Below are 20566 nucleotides of genomic sequence, written 5' to 3'. Positions count from 1 at the left end.
TTTTTTTCAGAATCTGATCTCAGGTCAAAATGGATTAAGGGTTATTTAGCAGCGTTGACCGGCCGCCACCCTCAATATATATGGTGGTGATTCACATTCCAGCCCAGCCTCCACGCTGTGGAACCTTGGGGTTCGACCGGGGCCATATCGTTCGCTCCCCTAGCCCGGAGCAATAGACTTTCATTCAAGGCCCGTGTTTTTGTGGCTTCCGAGCCTATATGACATTTGATATTGTTGCCAGAGATGTCTGCCCACGTTGTGGGCTCGTCGTTATTTATTTTTGAGGGCTGCTATAGCCAGGCCCTCCAACGTCTGTCTGGGCTTTCAGACATGACGTGATGTGGCAGCCAAGTCTATGGACTTTTAATGTTTGTGTTATTCAGATCAGCTCATGCAGCCCTTGGTTTTGAGCCTACTTCCTACCGGGTGCTTCTGTGTTTATTCCATAAAATAACAACAGAACAGGTTTAGGGCAGTGCATGGCGCTGACAGACTGGCAGAATATGGCTCGTGAGATTAGTCATTTTATGAAAGCAGGTGGCACTGTACGTTAACAGAATATATTAAGAAAAATTACACCCATGTGAAGTGAGGGGCGCTCTTATCGTCGTTCATTAGGTAAAAAGACAAGCCTATTTGCTCAGACACTATGACGTAAAATGATCCATTCATTGTCAATGGGAATTTAATGTTTGTGTAGGACGGAAGTTTCCTATATTCACTGAAAGCTGAATATAGGAGGGGCTAGCGCCCCTCAAACATCACACTTGTGTGAAGTGAGGGGCGCCCACTGTATTTATATCAGCCACATGACGTAGCTATCAGTCCTTTAGTGCCCTAGACTACTTGGCTACCTATATGAGAAACGATTCACGCCATAAGTGCTCTAAACATACAGTACATTAAAAACCCCATGGACTTGGCTGAGTGCTCTAAACATACAGTACATTAAAAAACCCATGGACTTGGCTGCCACATGACGTAATCTTAAAAAGCCATGCATTGGAGGGGCTAAAAAAAAAGAAAAAACTCAAGGTCAACGTCAAAGTCTCCTGAAAAGTGCCTCTGTGCAACCTAGAATTACACGACCACCATGACATCACCTGCCAGTGGCGTGCTTAAAGACGACACTGATGTCACCTGCCACCTAATGCCCCCTGGGAGCTGTAGTCCGTGTCAGAGGAGACCCCATAACACTTGAGTTATGCCGCCCCTCTATAGGGCTATTATCGACGGCGAGAGAAAAGTGTTCCGCAGGCTGAGGGATAGCTCGTATGGCCGTTAACAGGACATCCTCTGCAGTGTGATGTCTGGCCACCGGCTACTGGCTCATATTCAGAGTAAATTAAGATTTACTTTGAACAGTGAACTGCATACCATACATGGAAGAAGAGTAATTTTCGCAACGGTACATCCATCCAAAGTGGCCTTTAAGTTGATTCAAACACCTACCTGTGTCGTTACTGTCGGGCAGAAACCTCTTATCTCACATATTCTAACTCTGTGTGTTTTTTCACCTATACTTGATCATACTACAGCGTCACACAAAAGCATCACAAGTAGCAGATATGCAAGCTCGAACCATGGCCTGAAGCGACACTCTTTGAGCCTGTACTGTAAATCTGCTATAATTTGGTACTTGACGTCGTGGATTGGAGTCCTGAAAAGTTACAATTTTGGACACATTGATTGAGGTTTCCACCCGACAGAGACGATAAAATATCTATAGGATTATTATGAATTATTGAAAATAGCTGATCTGCGAGCTCGTATAGCTTGTATAAGATCTTCAATGTTCACATGTCTTGACTAAATTGAGAGTAATAATAATGGAAGAGAAATTTGAGAAAGAGACTTCCATTCCGCTGTACCAGGTAGTCCGTTTCACTCTCCAGTTGACACAGCTTTAAATGACTGCCTGATTGGATGTTGGAGAGTGACAAGCAGCAGCTTAGTGGCTGACCAGAGCCACCCATAACCATGCACAATGTAGGCCTTTAGCAGCAGTGTTGTTTTCCTCGACTAAAACTAAGACGAAAGATGTTCGTTGACTATTCAATTTTCTTTTTAAAGAAAGTAAAAAATAAAACGTTCCGAGTTGCCATAGAAACCATGTTCTGTTTCCACACACACACACACACGCACACACACACACACACACACACACACACACACACACACTGTGACACCTCGACCGAATAGCTCACTCACTGCTTTTCACTCATTTACTCTCTGTCATCCCTTCATCTACCTCTTAATCCCCCCCTCTGTCCATCTCATTATTTCTTCCTTATGCCCTCATCCACCTCTCTCTCTCTCTCTCTCTCTCTCTCTCTCTCTGGGGACCCCCGGGTGTCCTTGAAGGGGTTCCAGGGGGTCCCTAACAAAGTTCTACCAGTTGAAACTACCTGAGTCACACTGCATTATTACAAGTATTTTTCATCCAATGCTATAGGCCCCAGAATAGATAGATGATAGGGTTCAAGTGCTTAGAGCTGTCTGTCAGTGTACATCGGCTTGGAATCTTGGCTGCTTCTCTGTTGTTGTTTCCTTCGTACGTTGTTTTTTCAATTGGTTACGTAATAAAATAAACACAATAAATAGAATCTATTGTTCCTGTTCCCTGGAGACATGGCGCCCTCGACACACGCCCACGCGTGTAAAGCGCACACAGATGCACAGCTTCTGCTAACCGTCGCCTTCGGTCCTCCATGCGGCGGTGGTGGTGGTGGTGGTGGTGCTGACATTGTGCTCGGGGGGGGGTTGGCAAATAGATCTGTTGTCATATCAATTATTGTTCCATTGGTGAAGGGGAAGTCATTTCACAGCAAAGCAGCTTAGAGAGAGACAGCTCAAGTATAGTCCAGTATCAGAGGAAAGACTCACTATTTAGAGAGCGAGAGAGCGATGCAAGGGAGATTTATTTTATTCTCATCTTTGGGCTACTAAGGGGAGGGAGGTGAAAAATGTGTCTGCAAAGAACAGCTTGTATCTCTCTGTGAGTTTGAGAGGATGCATGAGTTATGAGAGGAGAAGTTTTTCCATGTGCCGAGGACTTCATGAGCTACAGACGTTTGAAAGGTGCACTCATCTACTTATTCCACTGTGTGTGTGCGTGCGTGCGTCCGTGCGTGCGCGTGTGTGATTGTGACTCATATGCGTACTGTATTTTCTTACACGAGTCATTTTGAGTTTGAGAAGCTAATCAAAAGTGTCCTCTCATCAAGATGACCTCTCACTCCCTCTCACTCTCTCTCTCTCTCGCTCTCTCTCCCTCTCCCCCCATCGCACCACTGAGCTTTTAAATCTGCTCACGCCAGCTGGCAGAAAGCTTTGAAAAGTAAAACATAACTTGTGGTTATTCTTGTTAACAGCATTGATTAATTTGGTTGTTTTTCGTGTGTGTGTGTGTGCGTGTGTGCGTGTGCTGTGTGTGTGTGTGTGTGTGTGTGTGTGTGTGTGTGTGTGTGTGTGTGTGTGTGTGTGTGTGTGTGTGTGTGTGTGTGTGTGTGTGCGTGTGCGTGTGCGTGTGCGTGCGTTCCAGTGCGGGGGTTGGCCGTACGGGCGTCTTCATCACGCTCAGCATCGTCCTGGAGAGGATGCGCTACGAGGGCGTGGTGGATATCTTCCAGACGGTCAAGATGCTGCGGACACAGAGACCTGCCATGGTCCAGACAGAGGTAGGTTATAGCACTGGTTCCCATAGTGGGGTCCGGGGACCCCCAGGGGTCCTTGAGGGAGTTCCAGGGGGTCCCCAGCTAAATGTTAGTTTGTAACCAAATGGGCCCTTATGGGTCTGTAACTCTTTGAGTGTACACTCTCAGAGTTAAATTAACATTGATTTTACAATATAAATTGGGGGTCCCAATTAAATGGGCGTCCATAGCCTAATGCATGTCAAACTGGGGGATCCTTGAAATTAAACGGGTTGAGAATCACTGCTAGAGCTGTAAAAATCTTCTCTTATGGGGGTTCCCTGGCATATCTTTTCAAATGGGTGTCCGCGGGCTAATTAGTGTCAATTTGGGGGGCCTTGACATGAAGAAGTTTGGGAACCACTGGGTTATAAGGTTAGACACAGAGACCTGCCTTTACTTAAGTAATACATTTACAGTATTTTTTCCACCACTGGGGAATGAATGACAAAACAGCCACCAGAGGTCTCCAGTGGTCACAGTGTTAGTTTACTCAGCTCAAGTACACTACAGTTAGTAAGTTAGTAGTAGTAAGTAGAATGTAGGGTGAAAACTAATCCAATCTATGGTATACAGTAGCTTAAATCACTGTGTATCCTCTAATATTATATATGTTATTTTATTACTCACTATCTCCAAACTACTGTATACATGAGACCATAAATATGTTTTTTCACAACACATGGCAGATGAAACTGTAGCACTGGGATCGTTTTTAGTTTTCAATGACCGAGAGTTTTCTTGTATGTTTCCTTTCCTGCAGGATGAATATCAGTTCTGCTACCAGGCCGGTCTGGAGTACCTAGGAAGTTTTGATCACTATGCAACGTAAAAAGCCATGCCGCCCTCCTCCAACCCCCCCCCTGCCCCCCTTCCAAATCCCTGCCTCCCCCTCAAACAGTCTCCTGAGCCATAGAAACCCCTGTTTGAAAATTTGAAACCCACGACTAACCGTATCAACAACAATTTTAAGACAATGGAAATAAAAACCTTGGCTCTCATTCAGCCAGAATCCCAGGTCCAACCAAAAACAGGACCCACTTGTAGATGTTTAGACGAAATCCCCCCCCCCCCCCCCCCTCGTTAAAGAAACCCAGGCCACCGAATGAATTCCAATTGGTTGGGGGAGGAAGGGGGTGATGACATGACGCCACTGTCAGGACAAAAAGAAAAGAAAAGAAAGAAGAAAAAAAGAACCCAACCCGAAAGTGGTCTTGACCCGATGGAAAGGAAACCAACCGCCTTGGATGGAGCTGTGTGGGGCGGGTGGGGGAATCGATCCACGTTGTCAGAGCGATAACATTACCTCAAGTGTTTCTAGACGTGGAGGACGTCGTAAAAAGAACATTCTGTGGGACATCTACGTGTCAAAAATGATCTCATCGTCCATACTTAGACCAACAGGTCTACCGTAGGAGGAGGAGGAGGAAGAGGAGGAAGCGATGGAGCAGAGATCAGGAGGCGTGTGGGAGAAAACAGCGTAGGCAGAGTGAAACACTTTTCATCGTCTCTTAGTTGTTTTTTTTATATATGTAAGGGAGGAATGTTGAAGTACTCGATCAGCATTTTTGGGGCAGTAATATCCAGAAGAAATGACCAAAAAATAAACCGTGGTTTCCCTGTGTGAACACGGAACGATTGTCCCCTACTAATAATCTGGTCACCGATGTGAAACACAAGAGTAAGCAAAAATACAAACGATATAGACCACTAAGACCAGAGCTGGAAAGCTTTGTCAGTATCACTCATCCCCTGTGTGTTTTTTTCTTTTACTGTCGTACAAGTGATAATGTTCTGCCATCCGTCAAACTGCTCAAGCACTCACCATAGTGTTCTCCTGCATATAGGCTAAAGGCGATACTTTCACGCTTTATGAGGTCGTGAGAAATTAAGAACCGGTATCTTTCAAAAAGGACAGTGTAAGCGACATTTTAGCTCGACAAATCTTTGCCAATTCCTGCTGATAACGAATCAGTTTCTCCGGGTGGAAGGGCAGCTTTTTAGCCGTGTCGTCCTGCGATCTGTTCGAACGAGAGAGAGAAAGGGGAGCGAGAAAACCACATCTCACGAGCTTTCACCTCAATCCAGACCTCACTTTGGAACCAGTGCATCACAGAGGGGGGGTGGGGGGGTGGAGGAGGTGGTTGGTGCGCCGTCCGCCATTTTTGAACAGGGGAATAATTTGGTGGACATGATGACGGAATCAACTGAACCACCAAATACTGGACCGCCTCCACATAGAAAGCAAAAAACTGGGCTTTCTCTGTGTACAGAGAGCGACACAACCACCGTCATCATTTCTAATGTTTGCTTTTTTTTGTCTTACGGTAGAGTGGATTTTCTTTTTTCTTTTAGTTTATTTTAGGGGCTTCTGCTTTAATTTCTGTCAAAACCAAACATGCTGCTTATCTGGTGTATGCTGTACGTAAGATTCTTATGGTGTGGGGAGAAAAAAAGAACGCGCCAGGCTAGCTCTGGGATGTGCTCGCGTGCGCCAGCTAGCTCTGGGATGTGCTCGCGTGCAGGCTGTCGCGAGGGAGAGCCCATCCACCCGTCATGGCTCTCCCATGTGTCTTCTCCACTTCTTCAACGTCTTTTTACCAGACCAGGAACTCATGAATGCTACAGTTCTCCCTTTTGCAATCACAAGACTGTACTTGAACGTGGTTGAAAGCTGTTGTACGTGCGTTGGGGGGGGGGGCGGGGGGTTGGTGCGTGGGTGGGCGGGTGGGTCTTGTGTGTGCAGCCAAGAGGGTCTCGTGTTGTTGAACCTTGACCTGTGGTAGCGACATTCACAGAAACCCAAAGTTACTCGCTCAATGTCGCGACGCAAAAGAAAGTCAACAATGACCTTGGAATAAACAGTTGCCTCCGGTTGGATCCTTATACATGTAAATGTGTCTAATAGAAATCAAGCTTTGGATTCTCTACCCTACTTCCTTACAGTATCTACATTGTTATTTTTCTCTGGAGGTCGGCTCCACGGTGTACATGATGGGTGTACTGTATGCTTTTAACCATGGATTGTGTGAAGGGGTTTTGGGGGGGGTCGGTATATATATGCACACAGACAGTGGAGAGAAGGATGGGACTGTGTGTAATCTTTTCTTATTTCCAAAAAAGCCTTATTGTTATTCTAACATTATGGAAACAATGTTGTATTATATGATGACTTATTATTTTACTTTACATGTACTGACTTTTTTATTTTACTTTTTTTGTTTTGTTTTGTTTTCGTTGGTTTATTTTTGTTTCGTTTTTTAACAGAGATATTGTATCGAGTTTTTTTAATTAGCAGGTAAAAAAAATGAAATGCTTATTTGTTCATATTACGTTAAAAGACATTCTATTTTTTCACTGTAGAAGTGTTAAGTATAACGTGTGTGTGTGTATGTGTGCATATTATATTCACACATTCACACATGCATATAAATATTTAAATGCAGAATATAAATATATATCCAGACTCTTAGTATCAATTCAACCTTTCAACTCTCTTGTTTTTGTTGTCATTTCCTCTTTTTTTGTACAACCATATTGTTCACGTTTGAAATTATGATGAATTGTTTTTTTTATTATTGTTCGTTTTTATAGCCACGACAACCATGGGGAAATATTGTTGCGTTTCCCCGCCCGGAAACGACGATGAGGCGATGCGATTGGCCGAGAACCTCTCTGGCATTGCCATTTTTTTAATCTCCTACCACTTGTGGTAGACCCTGTGCCGACAGAGGAGAGGTGGCTTTTTCATTTAGAAAAACCCCGAGGTGGAAAAGGAACTAATGACTTTACTTAAGCACTGTACTTTAGTACAATGTTGAGGTACTTTTACTTTATTGGAGTATTTCCAATGTTCTGTACTTTTACTTCTACTACACGACATTTCAGACGCAAATATTGTACTTTTGCTCCACTACAGATTTTTTTGAAAACTTTAGTTACTATAGTTACTTTGTAGATTTAGATTATTATTACAAAACATGCAGTAACCACTTAAGCCCTATACACATTTAATTTGAAAATAGAAGATCTACAAGCTCACAACGCGTGGCATCGAGTTCTGCTATTTTCAAAAGATTTTGTATACATTTTGAAAACTTGAAATTAGACATTCTGCATTTACTTTTACTTTTGGTACTTAGGTACATTTTGATGCCAATACCTTTGTACTTTTATTCAAGTACATTTTTAATTCCGGACTTTTACTTGTAACAGAGTACTTCTACATTGCAGTATTGATACTTTTACTTAAGTAAAATAATTGAGTACTTTCCCCACCCCTGTCATTTAGAAGGCCTTCTTGGAGGGTTCTTGTATCATTATCGTGTAGGCATTAGTAGTCAATGCTTCAGCTTTTTTTGTTAGTTTAGGAAGCCATTGTTGATTAACCATTTTGTCAAACCATCACATCTGAGAAGTCATCCCGTTTTTTGTTTATATTTTAAAAAGAAATCGGTTTAACTTGACATACTTTGCCCTGTTTTCATGTACAGAGTATTGAGAGGAAGGCAACCGTTTTTAACTAAATCCTCTTCGGTTGTATCTATTTTTTACCCCTACCTTCTTTTTTTTCCACCCCAAGACGTACCTTTGATCATCCAGTTTGTTTGATATCAACTCTGATCCAGAATATTATATCTGTAAATAAACAAATATATAGATTATATGTATTTGTATAATTTGACCATCAAGCTCTCATACATAGGCCTACAAGTTGAGATGGAATGGCCGAGGTGGAATATTCTGCTCAAATGCAACTTCCTGGTGTAGTAGTGTGTAAAGCCTGGTTTCATCCCTGCTCCCACAGCTTTTCTCCTTTGAATTCCCGTTTGCTTTGTTATTTTCATTCGTTTCCTGCTGCTACTGCCGGCAGTGGAGCTCAATGGGACCGGCGTCTATTCCCATAACTATAGCCCGAAACAGAGAAATGAACACCCATCAACCATGTGAAGCTCAGGGCCCTCAGGTTGGCTGTGGTTGGTAATATAATGCTCTGCTCGCCAGCCTCATCTCTGGCATGTAACCAGACATCATGCGGAAGGAGCTTCCTTTTTCCTAGAAAGAAAATACAGGGAAAAGGTTTCTGATTAATTTTTCCGTCACCCATTGTTTAGACCTGTTGGGTTTTCCTGTTGTGGCCTCGATAATACAGGTCAGGTGTACTGATGACGAGATGATGGACCCAAGGGTCTCCATGTCTCCTAAAGTCGCCGCCTTGCCCCTTAAATCATGAGTATTACAGCAGCCTGAGTGTGCGTACAACACACACACACTCACACACTCACATGCGCGCGACACATGGTGAGGTTCTGCTTATATGAGCAGCAACAAGTTTTGTTTTTTTCCCATTCCTAATAGTTTTGCCATAACCTGCAACTCCCTGAACTGTCAAGATATACAGTATAGACTACTGGTGTCAGATGAACTACTACTATACTGGCTATAATACTGTGGCCATTGTTCAGGCTGCTTCATCGTGATACCATTTCTCTCAGAACAATCTTAAGCCTTGTATAGAATCTCACACCCATGTTTTTGTTAGGCCATGTTCTATTAATGGGATGCAGAATCAAACAAACAAAAACAAAAAACACACCCCCTCCCCAAAAAAAACGAGGACGGGAAAAAGATAATCTGGATTCATGTTGCAGAGCTGTAAAGGACAAAGGACAAAGACGACAAAACACTTGCTGTGAATTCACATTCCCAGCGTGTCCTTTTTGAACAGATGAAACGTTTCATCATGAGCTACATCTTGGAATGAAGGACTTCTTTTTGAGCGTAACATAATAGACTGGTTAATAGGGACCCATGCCAAAACTGAAAGACGCGGAAGTCTCTGGACAAAAGCTTGTGCAATGTGTAATAACTCTTTTGACTTCATGTAAAGATGCTAGACTTTTGACAAATGACCGCCAAAATTGCGCGTGGGTGGTAGTTAAAAATTTACAAAAGATGAAATTACAACAAAAGAATAGTGCCGTACACATACGACAGCCAACAAATAGAAGAAGAACCCAAACTCAGCAAAATAGTTTTCCTTTGTATGAGGGCCAAGTGCTATCGCTTTCAAACTGTTATTCTGACTGAAACAATAATTGGTTTAAAACCACTGTGTATGTAGATATGTTGACTTTGTATTAAAGAAATGTTGTCTGAAAAACATGGACTGTCATTTTTGGTCAGCATGTACGGAGGAGAAGTTTCACTTCTATTTCCCACAGTTTGTACATGTTATGGCTGATAATTATTAGAGCCTGCCTGCTCCGTCTGGACAATATATCGACCAACTTCTTTGACATGGAATTGGCAGAATGCAGCTGATGTGTCCCAATTAGGCTACTGTGTTTTTTTCAGCCTGGTTTCAAATTAAAGTTTTCAAAAATGTTCACAAATATCATTTGTAATAATTAATATTATCACCATTTTTTCTTTTTACATTTTTAAACAGGGCTTTATTGTCTCCATCAGGCCGAAGTCATATGTTTTGCACTCTGTGCACTCTGTGCACACACCCTACCTGGATGCCAATGACGAACCTCTGCCCCCAAAAATGCCACTTGAACATTTTCACATCAGCCTCATGGGGGCGCTTTAACTGGCACATTCGTGTTTTTACCAATAACTGCACCGATATGTGGAAAACTTTCTCTCTAGAGGCCTGCATTTTTCACATCTGCTCTTTATAGCGCCACCAGGAGGACGATTTATGTCAAACACATCATTTACCCAAATCTCACGCAAATCGGTACACATGATCTGTATAGTCGTGTGATCAAGACGGGTCTGTTTGATTTCTCACATTTCTCACTTCCATCCACTTTTTGATCAACATATCGGTCAAAACATCACTAATAGGTGGTCTTAGACTCAAATTACAATAAGACCTAAAACTCTGGCATCAGTCTCAAAAGATGATGTGACACAATCACTGCAATAACATGGAAAAGCATTTGTTACTCCGTAAACAGTCTTGAAAGCATCTTTTGACCAGCCCACAGCCGGCTACCCTGGTGACTTTCATGCAAACAACCAGACGTTCTATTGTCCATCAACTTGATTAGCTTTCTGAGCTTTACAAAAACACATCCCTTGATGCTCTCTAAGCCCTGTCTTAGTCTCGCTAAATGCCAGCAGCAGAGTAGCCCATCTGGGCTTCAAGCTAAAACCTTCACCTTCTGATATTTGCTCTTCCATCCGGCCCACACATCCTCGGGGTAAAACCTTAGAGTATACTCCCTCTGTAAAACCTCTGTGTGGTCAAAACATTCAGAGTAAAAGCTATACGGCAAACAAAAACGACTAGATATGTCATTAATCTGATGGCGTATTAGTCACATTTCACAATCTTTGAAGTGCTCAAAAAGAATCCCTTAAGACCTATTCCCTACGACGTGATAAATGATGAACCAGAGACGCAGCCAAAGAGCTGTTTGTCAGCTGAAATGGTAGTTTGTTACAGTATTCTGTCACATGGTGAAAACATGTCATTTATTGAAGGCTGAAGCATGCAGAGCGACTCCCCACATCAAGGATGATGTGCCTAATTGTGTGCTTGGAGAGCGTCGGCGCAGCCCATGCAGGCTGTTTATGATGATGGCAGGAGGACAGGCGAGTAAAGGGGCGAAGGCATATGGGAGTGAATTAAGGCGGTGATTATGCAGTGATTCCAACAGAAGCTCATTAGGACACAGCTAAGCAAGCGATCAAGGAATCGATGTGACATTGAACCCCCCCAAAAAACACTGAAATTGGTAATAAATGGCAAAGCGATAAATTGTATTTTTCACAGCCCTGTGGCCTGGGCTCTCAGTTGCAAATGACAAATCAATCCAATCATGCCACTAAAAAGCCAACGGAAGGAGGGTGGGGGAAAAAAAGACACCTTGTATCATTCTGTTCCTGGCAGTTATCTATTGGACATGTCGTTTGTTTTGGGTTGTGGCATTCTGGAGGGCATTTCTGTATGATATTCAGGCTTCTGAAATATTCATGACAAGCCATTAGGTGTTTACGACCACCTTTATAATCAGGATTTACTGACATTTGGATCCAAGGCGGGAAACTAAAAGGGGTGTCAGCGGGGCCATCCTAGCTGCAAGCCTATACAGATTCAGGGTGGAGAAATGCAGCTCGGTGTCAAAATACCACCGTCATCAATCAGCGGTCATGGCACAAAAAGAATGAAAATCCATTGCCCAAAGACATTGCGATCTCACCTCTAGTGGCAATTTGATTGAGTGCGAGGCGGCCCTTAAAAATGACAGATGGGCCCAAAGCCTACACCTGGGATGCTGTGGACACGGTGTCAGCTCAATGCTGTTCAGCATCAATAGGTTGTTTTGGAGACAAACGGAGAGGCTTCTTCTGTAGCACTGGAGGTACAGCAGGGTCGGTAGGCCGGCTGATACATAGATGAACTGTCTGTCTGTCTCTTTCTTTCAGTTACAGGTCCGAAACTTTAGCAGGACTAAACAACTATACCAATTGGCCATGTCGTGGCCAACAAACTTTATGTTTTGACCTTGAATCTACATGAATCTACGTATAAACCTATAGCCATGGTTCACATGACGTCATGTGAACCATGTTTCAGGGCTAATATAAACCATGGCATGGCATTCACTAGAATAGATAGATAGATTTTCCATGCACCATTTTATTAATAATAATAATAATAATAATAATCACCTTTTCTTTCTTTTTTATTTATTTTTACATCTCTTCAACAGTAGGTTTGATTACTCCCAAAAGGCTGTGGATTATTATTGACCAAGCTTATCAAAAGGTTTCCAGTGCTACAGAAGAAGCCTCTCCGTTTGTCTCCAAAACAACCTATTGATGCTGAACAGCATTGAGCTGACACCGTGTCCACAGCATCCCATACAGGCTTTGGGCCCATCTGTCATTTTTAAGGGCTGCCTCGCACTCAATCAAATTGCCACTAGAGGTACAGTTTTTGAAGATGCTAACCAATGAACTTCAAGTCATCAAAGAAGCATGCCTCTTCGAAGAGCGTCGCAGTCCCGCCCCCTTTCAGAACGACGAGTGACCCAGGAAATATTTCCCCATTCATTTCCCCATAGGCTTTGCAAAAAGTATTTATTTAAAGACGTTTACGCTGCGGACAAAGCCAACTCTTGTTCATCATGACAATAAACACAATGCTTTGGGCTGATCAAAATAATACTTAGTAAGAAGAAAAACAAAACAAAAAGTGTTGTACCCTGCCTTTTTTTTCTTCTAATTATTTGACCTGCCCATGTTTATTGTCATGAGCCGAGTTGGCTTTGTCCGTGGCGTAACCGCCTTTAAATAAATACTTTTTGAAAAGCCTATGGGGAAAATGAATGGGGAATTATTTCCTGGGCCACTCGTCATTTTGAAAGGGGGCGGGACTGCGACGGTCTATATATTTGGACCAATAAAGTAAACAACCAATGATCAATGATCAACACTTGCAGAATAGTTATAGATAACGATGTGAACCAAGTTAACCAACCATACCCTGAACGTTCCTTAAAATTCATTACTATGCGGGCATGGAACAACACAAATCAGACTATATTCGTTACAAAACTCACAGGATATGTTTCATAATAGTGAAGCTGTGATGTGTGCCAAATTTTTTTGAAATGCGGGTCACCATCAGTTCTAAACAGATGCCTGGGCTTGGATCTGGCATAGATTTGTCCAAACATCTGCACATTTATTGGATATTTTTAATTACGTTTTGTTGTCCCAATTATTTTGGGGAATTGACTATAGAGCGTCGCAGTCCCTCCCCCTTTCAGAACAACGAGTGGCCCAGGAAATGAAAACGCAATGCATTTCCCCATAGGCAGTTCTTATTTAATTTATTTAAAGACCTTTTAAGCGTCGTACGAAGCCAACTCTTGTCGTGACAAATCATGACAACACACACAATTTTTCGGGCCAAACAAAGAATTAGAAAGTAGAAAAAAACGGCAGGTTACAACACTTTTTTGTTGTTTTTCTTCTTTGTAATTATTTGTTTAGTCCAAAATATTATGTGTGTTGTCATGATTTGTCACGACAAGAGTTGGCTTCGTACGACGCTTAAAAGGTCTTTAAATAAATTAAATAAGAACTGCCTATGGGGAAATGCATTGCGTTTTCATTTCCTGGGCCACTCGTTGTTCTGAAAGGGGGAGGGACTGCGACGCTCTATTAGGGGATGTCAATGTTGCTCAAAAAAGGACATGGCCTGATGCAAATAATTTGGCATCAAATGAATGAGCATCTGTACAATCTTTGATGCAGATGTTGGAAACTATTCTCATAATCTTCTTCTTCTTTTTCTTCTATGATTGGACACTGTTAATTGCTGCTTCCAGCTAATGATTGGCATGAGACTACCAACAACCTAAATTGACATTTATGTCTTACACAAATAGTGTGTCACCATGGAATCAATACAGTAGCCTGTCAAACTGATATATTGACTAACCCTATCTGTAAATCCGAAGGCCTATTTGTGGTCCAAATTCCAATCATGTAATGAGGAGGATAACTTTGACTGCATCTGCCAGATGCAATTGTATTTTTTGTTATTAATGAAGATCACTCTGTACATGTAAGCTATTATGGCTTTACATGGCTTTAAGTACCTCCTTTGTCTTCACTCAGACACATAGCATTTGTCCAATAATCTTTTCAGGTATAGAAGCTAGATCAGTTATTCCTCTTTCAGCTTGCAACATAGTGTGGGCTGTGTTCTCTCTTTGAGGGAAGAAAAAGAAAAGACTAACCTTTGAGACTGAGGTCGCAGCTATGTCGCGTGTCCCTACTGCCATCTGCTGGGCAAAAGCTGGCATTCTGATTATCATGTTGAGAGTAGGCTACATTTCCATTCAATTAACCTGAGATTAACATAGATGATGTATTGAAGTGTGTTGTTCTGCCCTGGAGGCTCATGCTTACTAAATCATAATTACTTCATCGTACAATATACTCAGCAATAAGACCTGGGCTCATTGTTTTTTGGATAATCATGACACATGCAATGTGTACGAGCATCATTGTTAATGTGTGTGAGCTCCTACATACTGTAAATTCAATCACCGTTATCAAAGTGCATCACTGCTCTGTAACAAAGACACCCAGATCAAGTTTGCACTGCCTCTAATCTTTCACTCAATAGCATGCCGTCTCCTGTGGACAGGTGTTCAAAACTACCACTTGTGCTAATACACTGCAAGCAACGCATCTACAGATTATGCAACTGTACAATGTGATCGTGATGTCCATGCCAAATAAAAAATGCATATCATAACTTAGACATGTTACCGACGTTGTGGATGCGATGAAATGGTGAGTTGAAAGATAGGACCTACTTTCTGTCCAATGAATGCCGTGCAGGTGATTATATTTCAAAGTGTTCAAGTTTTCACTTTCAATAACGCAACGTGCTGCTGCCTCCTGGCTGCATTATGTTACATTTTAAAACAGGTGGTACGCAGGCCCATTGAGTGATTTACAACGATCGCTTCCTAACTGGAAGTCTGGAACTCTTTGAAACATAATCACCTGCACAGTATTTATTGACAGAAAGATGTCTACGGTGGATTTTTATGAAACAATGACTTGGCAGATACAAAGAGGATAACCAAGCTTTCCATACAGCTGCAATATAGAGGTTAAGTGCATGCATGAAGTGAGTGGCAAATTGAGTGGTAAAGTGAGTTTAACGTTGTTTAATGTTGTTTTTAATGCAACCAGATAGGACTTTTCTGTTTGGATGTACAGTATTGGGCCTGTCTGTCAAGGACATAAAGTCGTTTTTTTGACACTCAGTGGCTCTGAGCACACTGTAAGCGTCAGGAGCGTGAAGTTGAAGCTGAAGTTTTCTTCTTCGTGGGGTTTTTAGACAGCTGGTGGATGGAAAATAAGCTCCACCTACGCGCCCGACGGACGCGACGGACAGACAGACTCAAATGGACGCGACGGCCAGACTCAAATGGAAGCCGCGCACAAGCGTGAAAAAGAAGCGCGTCACCCGGCAGTGATAGGCACTAGCCAATGGAACAGATGCAGCCTGCAGCCCATCCACTGGGAGGAGTTTCACTTGTAGTTGTCTTCTTTCACGAGTCAAACGCCCCCCCCCCCCCCTGGGAGGGATTTGTAAAGCCATATCGAGGGATACAGGCAGACTGGGCATTGGGCACCTCGAAGTAACATTATGTCAAAATTGTTAACAAAACATTGAAAAATCGTCTGAAGAAATAAAGTAAAGCATTGGTTCTCATGTTTGCTTCAGATCACCCCTGTAATCTTTTCATCCATGGCACCCCTGGCTGAATTACATTGTCATTTACTGTAACCCTGATCCATGACATTGAAAATAACTTTATACTTTATAAAATAGCCCGTTCTCTTCAGCCTCCACAGCCCTTCTCATCAACATCATCATCATCTCCGTGGTGGTCTAGTGGTTAGGGTGCGGCGCTCTCACCGCCGCGGCCCAGGTTCGATTCCTGGTCAGGGAACACTGTTTTATGATGAATTCCTGTTCTGTTCTTTAACTATATAGAAGTGTCTATTTGTACGTCTTTAATGTTTTGATGAATTGAACAATGTGGACCCTGTTGTAAACAAGTGTAATGCTTAATTGGGTCGTCCACTCACAGTTAACAGTCTTTGTATTGAGTTTGTGCTTGAAATGTATTGAAATTCTGCAAACTGTTAATAAATATTTAAATCAATCAATCAAAAATCTCCTTCTCACCGCCGGGTGACACACTTCATTTTTATGCTTGTCGGCAGCTTACATCTGACGCAGAGGACAGCGTCAGATGTAAGCTGGCCGTCGCGCAAGTTTTTCGGCGAAAACAAAACTAGTTTTAAAACTCCTCGGCCGGGAGGCGAACCCCGGTTCCCAGTTCCAAAGGCATGTACGTTAACCAGTCGACTAGACAGTCATGACTCGATAGCCAAGTAGCAACCCAGCAACATATAGCCTACACTAGAATGTGCCTTTGTCTGTGTCAACATCTTGTCACTCAAACGTCACTCTCACGGCCACTTCGCTAACTAAGAAATAGAGGACTACAGGCGTTTAAATAGGCTTCCGTGTGCGTCTCCTCTAGGGACCGCCCAAAGCCCCGGAACGATTTAAAGTTGAGACCTGACACGACGTCCAACTGACGCCTTCACACCTGACAGTGTATTCACAGGGTGTAGCTGTTCCAGCATAACTTCCGGGTATGATGATGATGTCACATGCATATCCTCTATTGGTGAGTTTAACATTGTTTACAATCAGATAGGACTGTTCTGTTTTGATGAATGAGCATGAAACGGAGCCAAAATGTTTGAAATTCATCCCGACAAAATTATCGAAATACCTCAACGACTATCCTTACTCCTGACAGAGAAAAACCATCATTCCCCATCCTTGCTGGCATATACTCCAAGGGGACACATTTGCCCCGTTTCTATTTATTATTGTGGTTGATTATGTCAGTTGATACTATGAATGATAAGGGCTACCAACCAAACCCTAAAAGAATTTCTCGTCATCCTGCTGAATATACCTACTGTAACTGACATGGATTTTGCTGATGACATCGCACTTATCAGTCAACCCTTGAAGTACTCTCAGGCTCTCCTTCAGTCTCCTGAGCAGGCCTCCAACTGTGTTGGTTTATCTCAACGAGACAAAAACTGAATACGTAAATATATGCAAATCCATCAAAACACGTAACAACACTCCTTTGAAACAGGTTGACGACTACATCAGTATTTGGGTTGTATCCTCTTACCAAAAGGACTTTCAAACTAGGAAGAGTATGGCCTGGTCAGCCTGCAATGACATGCATTTCAAGGTCATCCCAACTTAAAAGGTTCAAAGTAAAAAAAGATCACACCCGTGTGAACTGAGTGGTGCAACTCCCCTCTCCCCCTGCCCCCCTCTCACTCTCTCTCATTAGCAGGCAACAGTGCAGCACTATCTCTCTCTCTGTTTCTGGCACAACAGCACCACTTTTGCCCCTACTGGTACTCTAAACATAGTAACATAGTCCCATAGTGACATTGCTGTTCCTTGGAGTGGTGCACCACTCAACAAGAAATGATTAGGCCTACATAGTGATATTTGTCAGGTGAAAGAAGCGCTGGTTTCTTTATTTAGTAACGAACGCTCCTCTCAACCGGCCGGTCTCAATCACAACATTACACTACATAACATTGGGTGTCTATAAAGATTTCTGTTACCTGCTTCCTGTTACCTGTTTCATGGTCATGTGACCTGAGTAACCAATACATGACAGCAGCGTGTTTGGCAGTCAATCAGGACTAGGTTCTCAGTATAACTCATGTTACACTACATTTCATGAGCTTTCACTAGTCAGGTTTCACCTGACAAAAAATTAGGACGACCGTCAAGCCTATTCTACTCTATAGTTCCGAGACAGAGAAACGGCTGGATGGTACTTGACAGGGGCAGGGCAGGCTGTGGAGAAATTATTGTTCAAATGATTGTTCAACAGCAACCTGTGACACTGCCATACAAATATAATGTGTGGTGAAGAAATGTAGACATTTCCTGTCCTGGTACCAGTATTGAAAGAAAATTAAACATAACACACTGGGTGATAACAAGGGAATATATTGGTTAAAATATGGTTGAATATTTAACCCCAAAATGTAATGTATGGAAAATGTGTTTTGTTTTGTCTAGTTAAAACATGGTCATTCATTTTCTGTTGACAAGGTTTGGTCATAGGGGGAGCTGTGGGGAAAAAAACATGTTAGCATCACTTCCATCCAAGGAAGCTCTGAGAAGGAAGAGAAGTGGTCACGTGACTGGGCTGCGCCATGACACTTTCATGGGAGCCAAACTACCCGGAAGTTTGGCAAAATGCACTGGTCAAAGTCAATGAGAGCTCATGAACAAACATTATTTATGAATGACTCAGATCTTGTAAAGTAATCACTTCTGGAAAATAACAGAAGACATGTAACCGATATGGCATTTTTATGGCTCATTTTGCTAGCTATATCGTGCAGAAACCATGCAAGGCACCAAACCAGCAAATCAGGAGCAATTAGGGGTTCAGTTTCTTGCTCAAGGACACTTCGACACTAACTCTGGGGGAGCCCAGGTTCGTTTTTATGAAACAAACGCTTTGCAGATTGAAAGAGGATAATTCAAGCTTGCCCTACAGCTGCAATGTTGGTGAGTCTAACGTCATTTAATTTAATACAAGCAGATCGGAAATTCGATTTGGATCAATGGGCTGTCTAGCCCTCCAAGCAGAACCCAATGGTACTGAAGTTTCTGAAATTTTTTAGACCCAGACCATGGGGTCCTGTTCCAGCAGTACCCTGCCACCTGGTACGCGGACATAAATAAAACATAAACACCGTGGATAAGGCCTGTCTGCGCTCTTTGACGACTTTTTTTTCCTTTGAGGGCTTCTGAATCTGTGAACTATAAGTACCTATACATGCCGCTGCGAATATCTCCTGTGGCGCGGAAGTAGTTAAGTATTTGTAATCTTTGTTTGACCGATTTGGTCGCTTTGATTCTTCTCTTCCTTCCTTGTTTATTGACACCTCATTGTATCGCCTATCTGGCTAGCTAGTGGCGCTATAGCTATGACAGAGCAGATCAGAGGCAGGGACGTAGCCGCACAAGCCAACCGCACACTGGGAGGCGGTACAATAAACGGTAAACAAACAAGAAGAAATAAAGCGACCAAATCGGTCAAACAAAGACAAAGAAAAATACTTAACGGCTTCCGCGCCACAGGAGATATTCGCAGCGGTATGTATAGGTACTTCAGAATAACTCAAACAAAAAAAAGCCGTCAAACGCCGCAGAGACAATGTTACGGAGCATATTTATGTCCGCATTCCAAAATTCCCATACGAAAATATAAATATGGACAGGGACCCTACACAAAGCGACATCCAAATTTCAGAAAAGCTTTATGGAGGGTTCCGAGAGGGGCTATGGGCTGTCAATGGAGGGTATTGCAACTCTAGATTCATCTCATTATTTAAAAAAAAAATCTAGTGTTGCAAATTGTGGCTATAGCACTGCTTAAAAAAAAGGAAAGAAATGTAGGCCTACTATTAACCCTCTAACACCCAGCGTTGCTTTTTAGCAACAATTTTATTTTATTTAATTACTAAATTATTATAATTTTTTTCTGTTCTTTTTTCACCTAAATGTCATCAGTGATGTTCATTGCAATGTCATTTCAATGACATTGGTCATGATATTTGCATATAAATACCCCCCACAGAGGCTGAAATTCACACAAATTAAAAATGTCTGGACTCTGTGCGATTTTGAACATTTTTTAACCTAAGACTTTTGACCTTTACCCTAATAAAAGTAGGTAAAATAATTGTAATATATGTTTTTTTGTTATCATTAGAATGTCTAGAACATGTTTTATTCATTATTGTGAAAGATATCCCCCAAATGTAAATTATGATTTTTTTATATTATTATATAATTATTATATAATTATTATAAATTTTCCATCAAACTTTATTTTTTTATTTTTTTTAACATATGTTTTAGTGTCAGTCCTAGTAGTACAAAGTAGTAGTAAGGTTGAAATCTATTTTTTGCAAGTAGAAATTAATGCGGGTGTTAGAGGGTTAAAGCTACATCATTCTGAATGTAGTGAAGCTAGTCTATACTCACTGGGAAATGTAGTTAAGCTATAGCTGCCCAACACTGCCAAGAGATATGAGTCTTTAGGGGTCGTTTTAGCTGATGTGTGAAAATTGGTACGAATAATATAATATCAAAGTACAGCAAATCTCTGTCCGTCTCTGCAGCATCACGTGTTCCTTTGAAGCAGAGAGCAGCACTGCATGTGGACGTCTCA

General features: G+C 42.1%; 1 protein-coding gene across 1 annotated transcript in view; it reads left to right on the top strand.

The window, feature by feature from the left end:
- ptprsa (protein tyrosine phosphatase receptor type Sa) overlaps positions 1-6376 on the top strand; it is a 262736-nt gene extending 256360 nt beyond the window's left edge. Inside the window, 2 exon segments of the mRNA XM_083768114.1 lie at positions 3545-3680; positions 4459-6376. Coding sequence (XP_083624240.1) covers positions 3545-3680; positions 4459-4527 — 205 coding nt within the window. The 3' untranslated portion in view covers positions 4528-6376.
- The last annotated feature ends 14190 nt before the right edge of the window (positions 6377-20566 follow it).

This window comes from Protomyctophum parallelum (genome assembly GCF_964188405.1).
Source record: "Protomyctophum parallelum genome assembly, chromosome: 6".
NCBI lineage: Eukaryota > Metazoa > Chordata > Actinopteri > Myctophiformes > Myctophidae > Protomyctophum > Protomyctophum parallelum.
The sequence above is the reverse complement of the archived record's forward strand: the minus strand, read 5'-3'. Positions and strand labels throughout refer to the sequence as shown.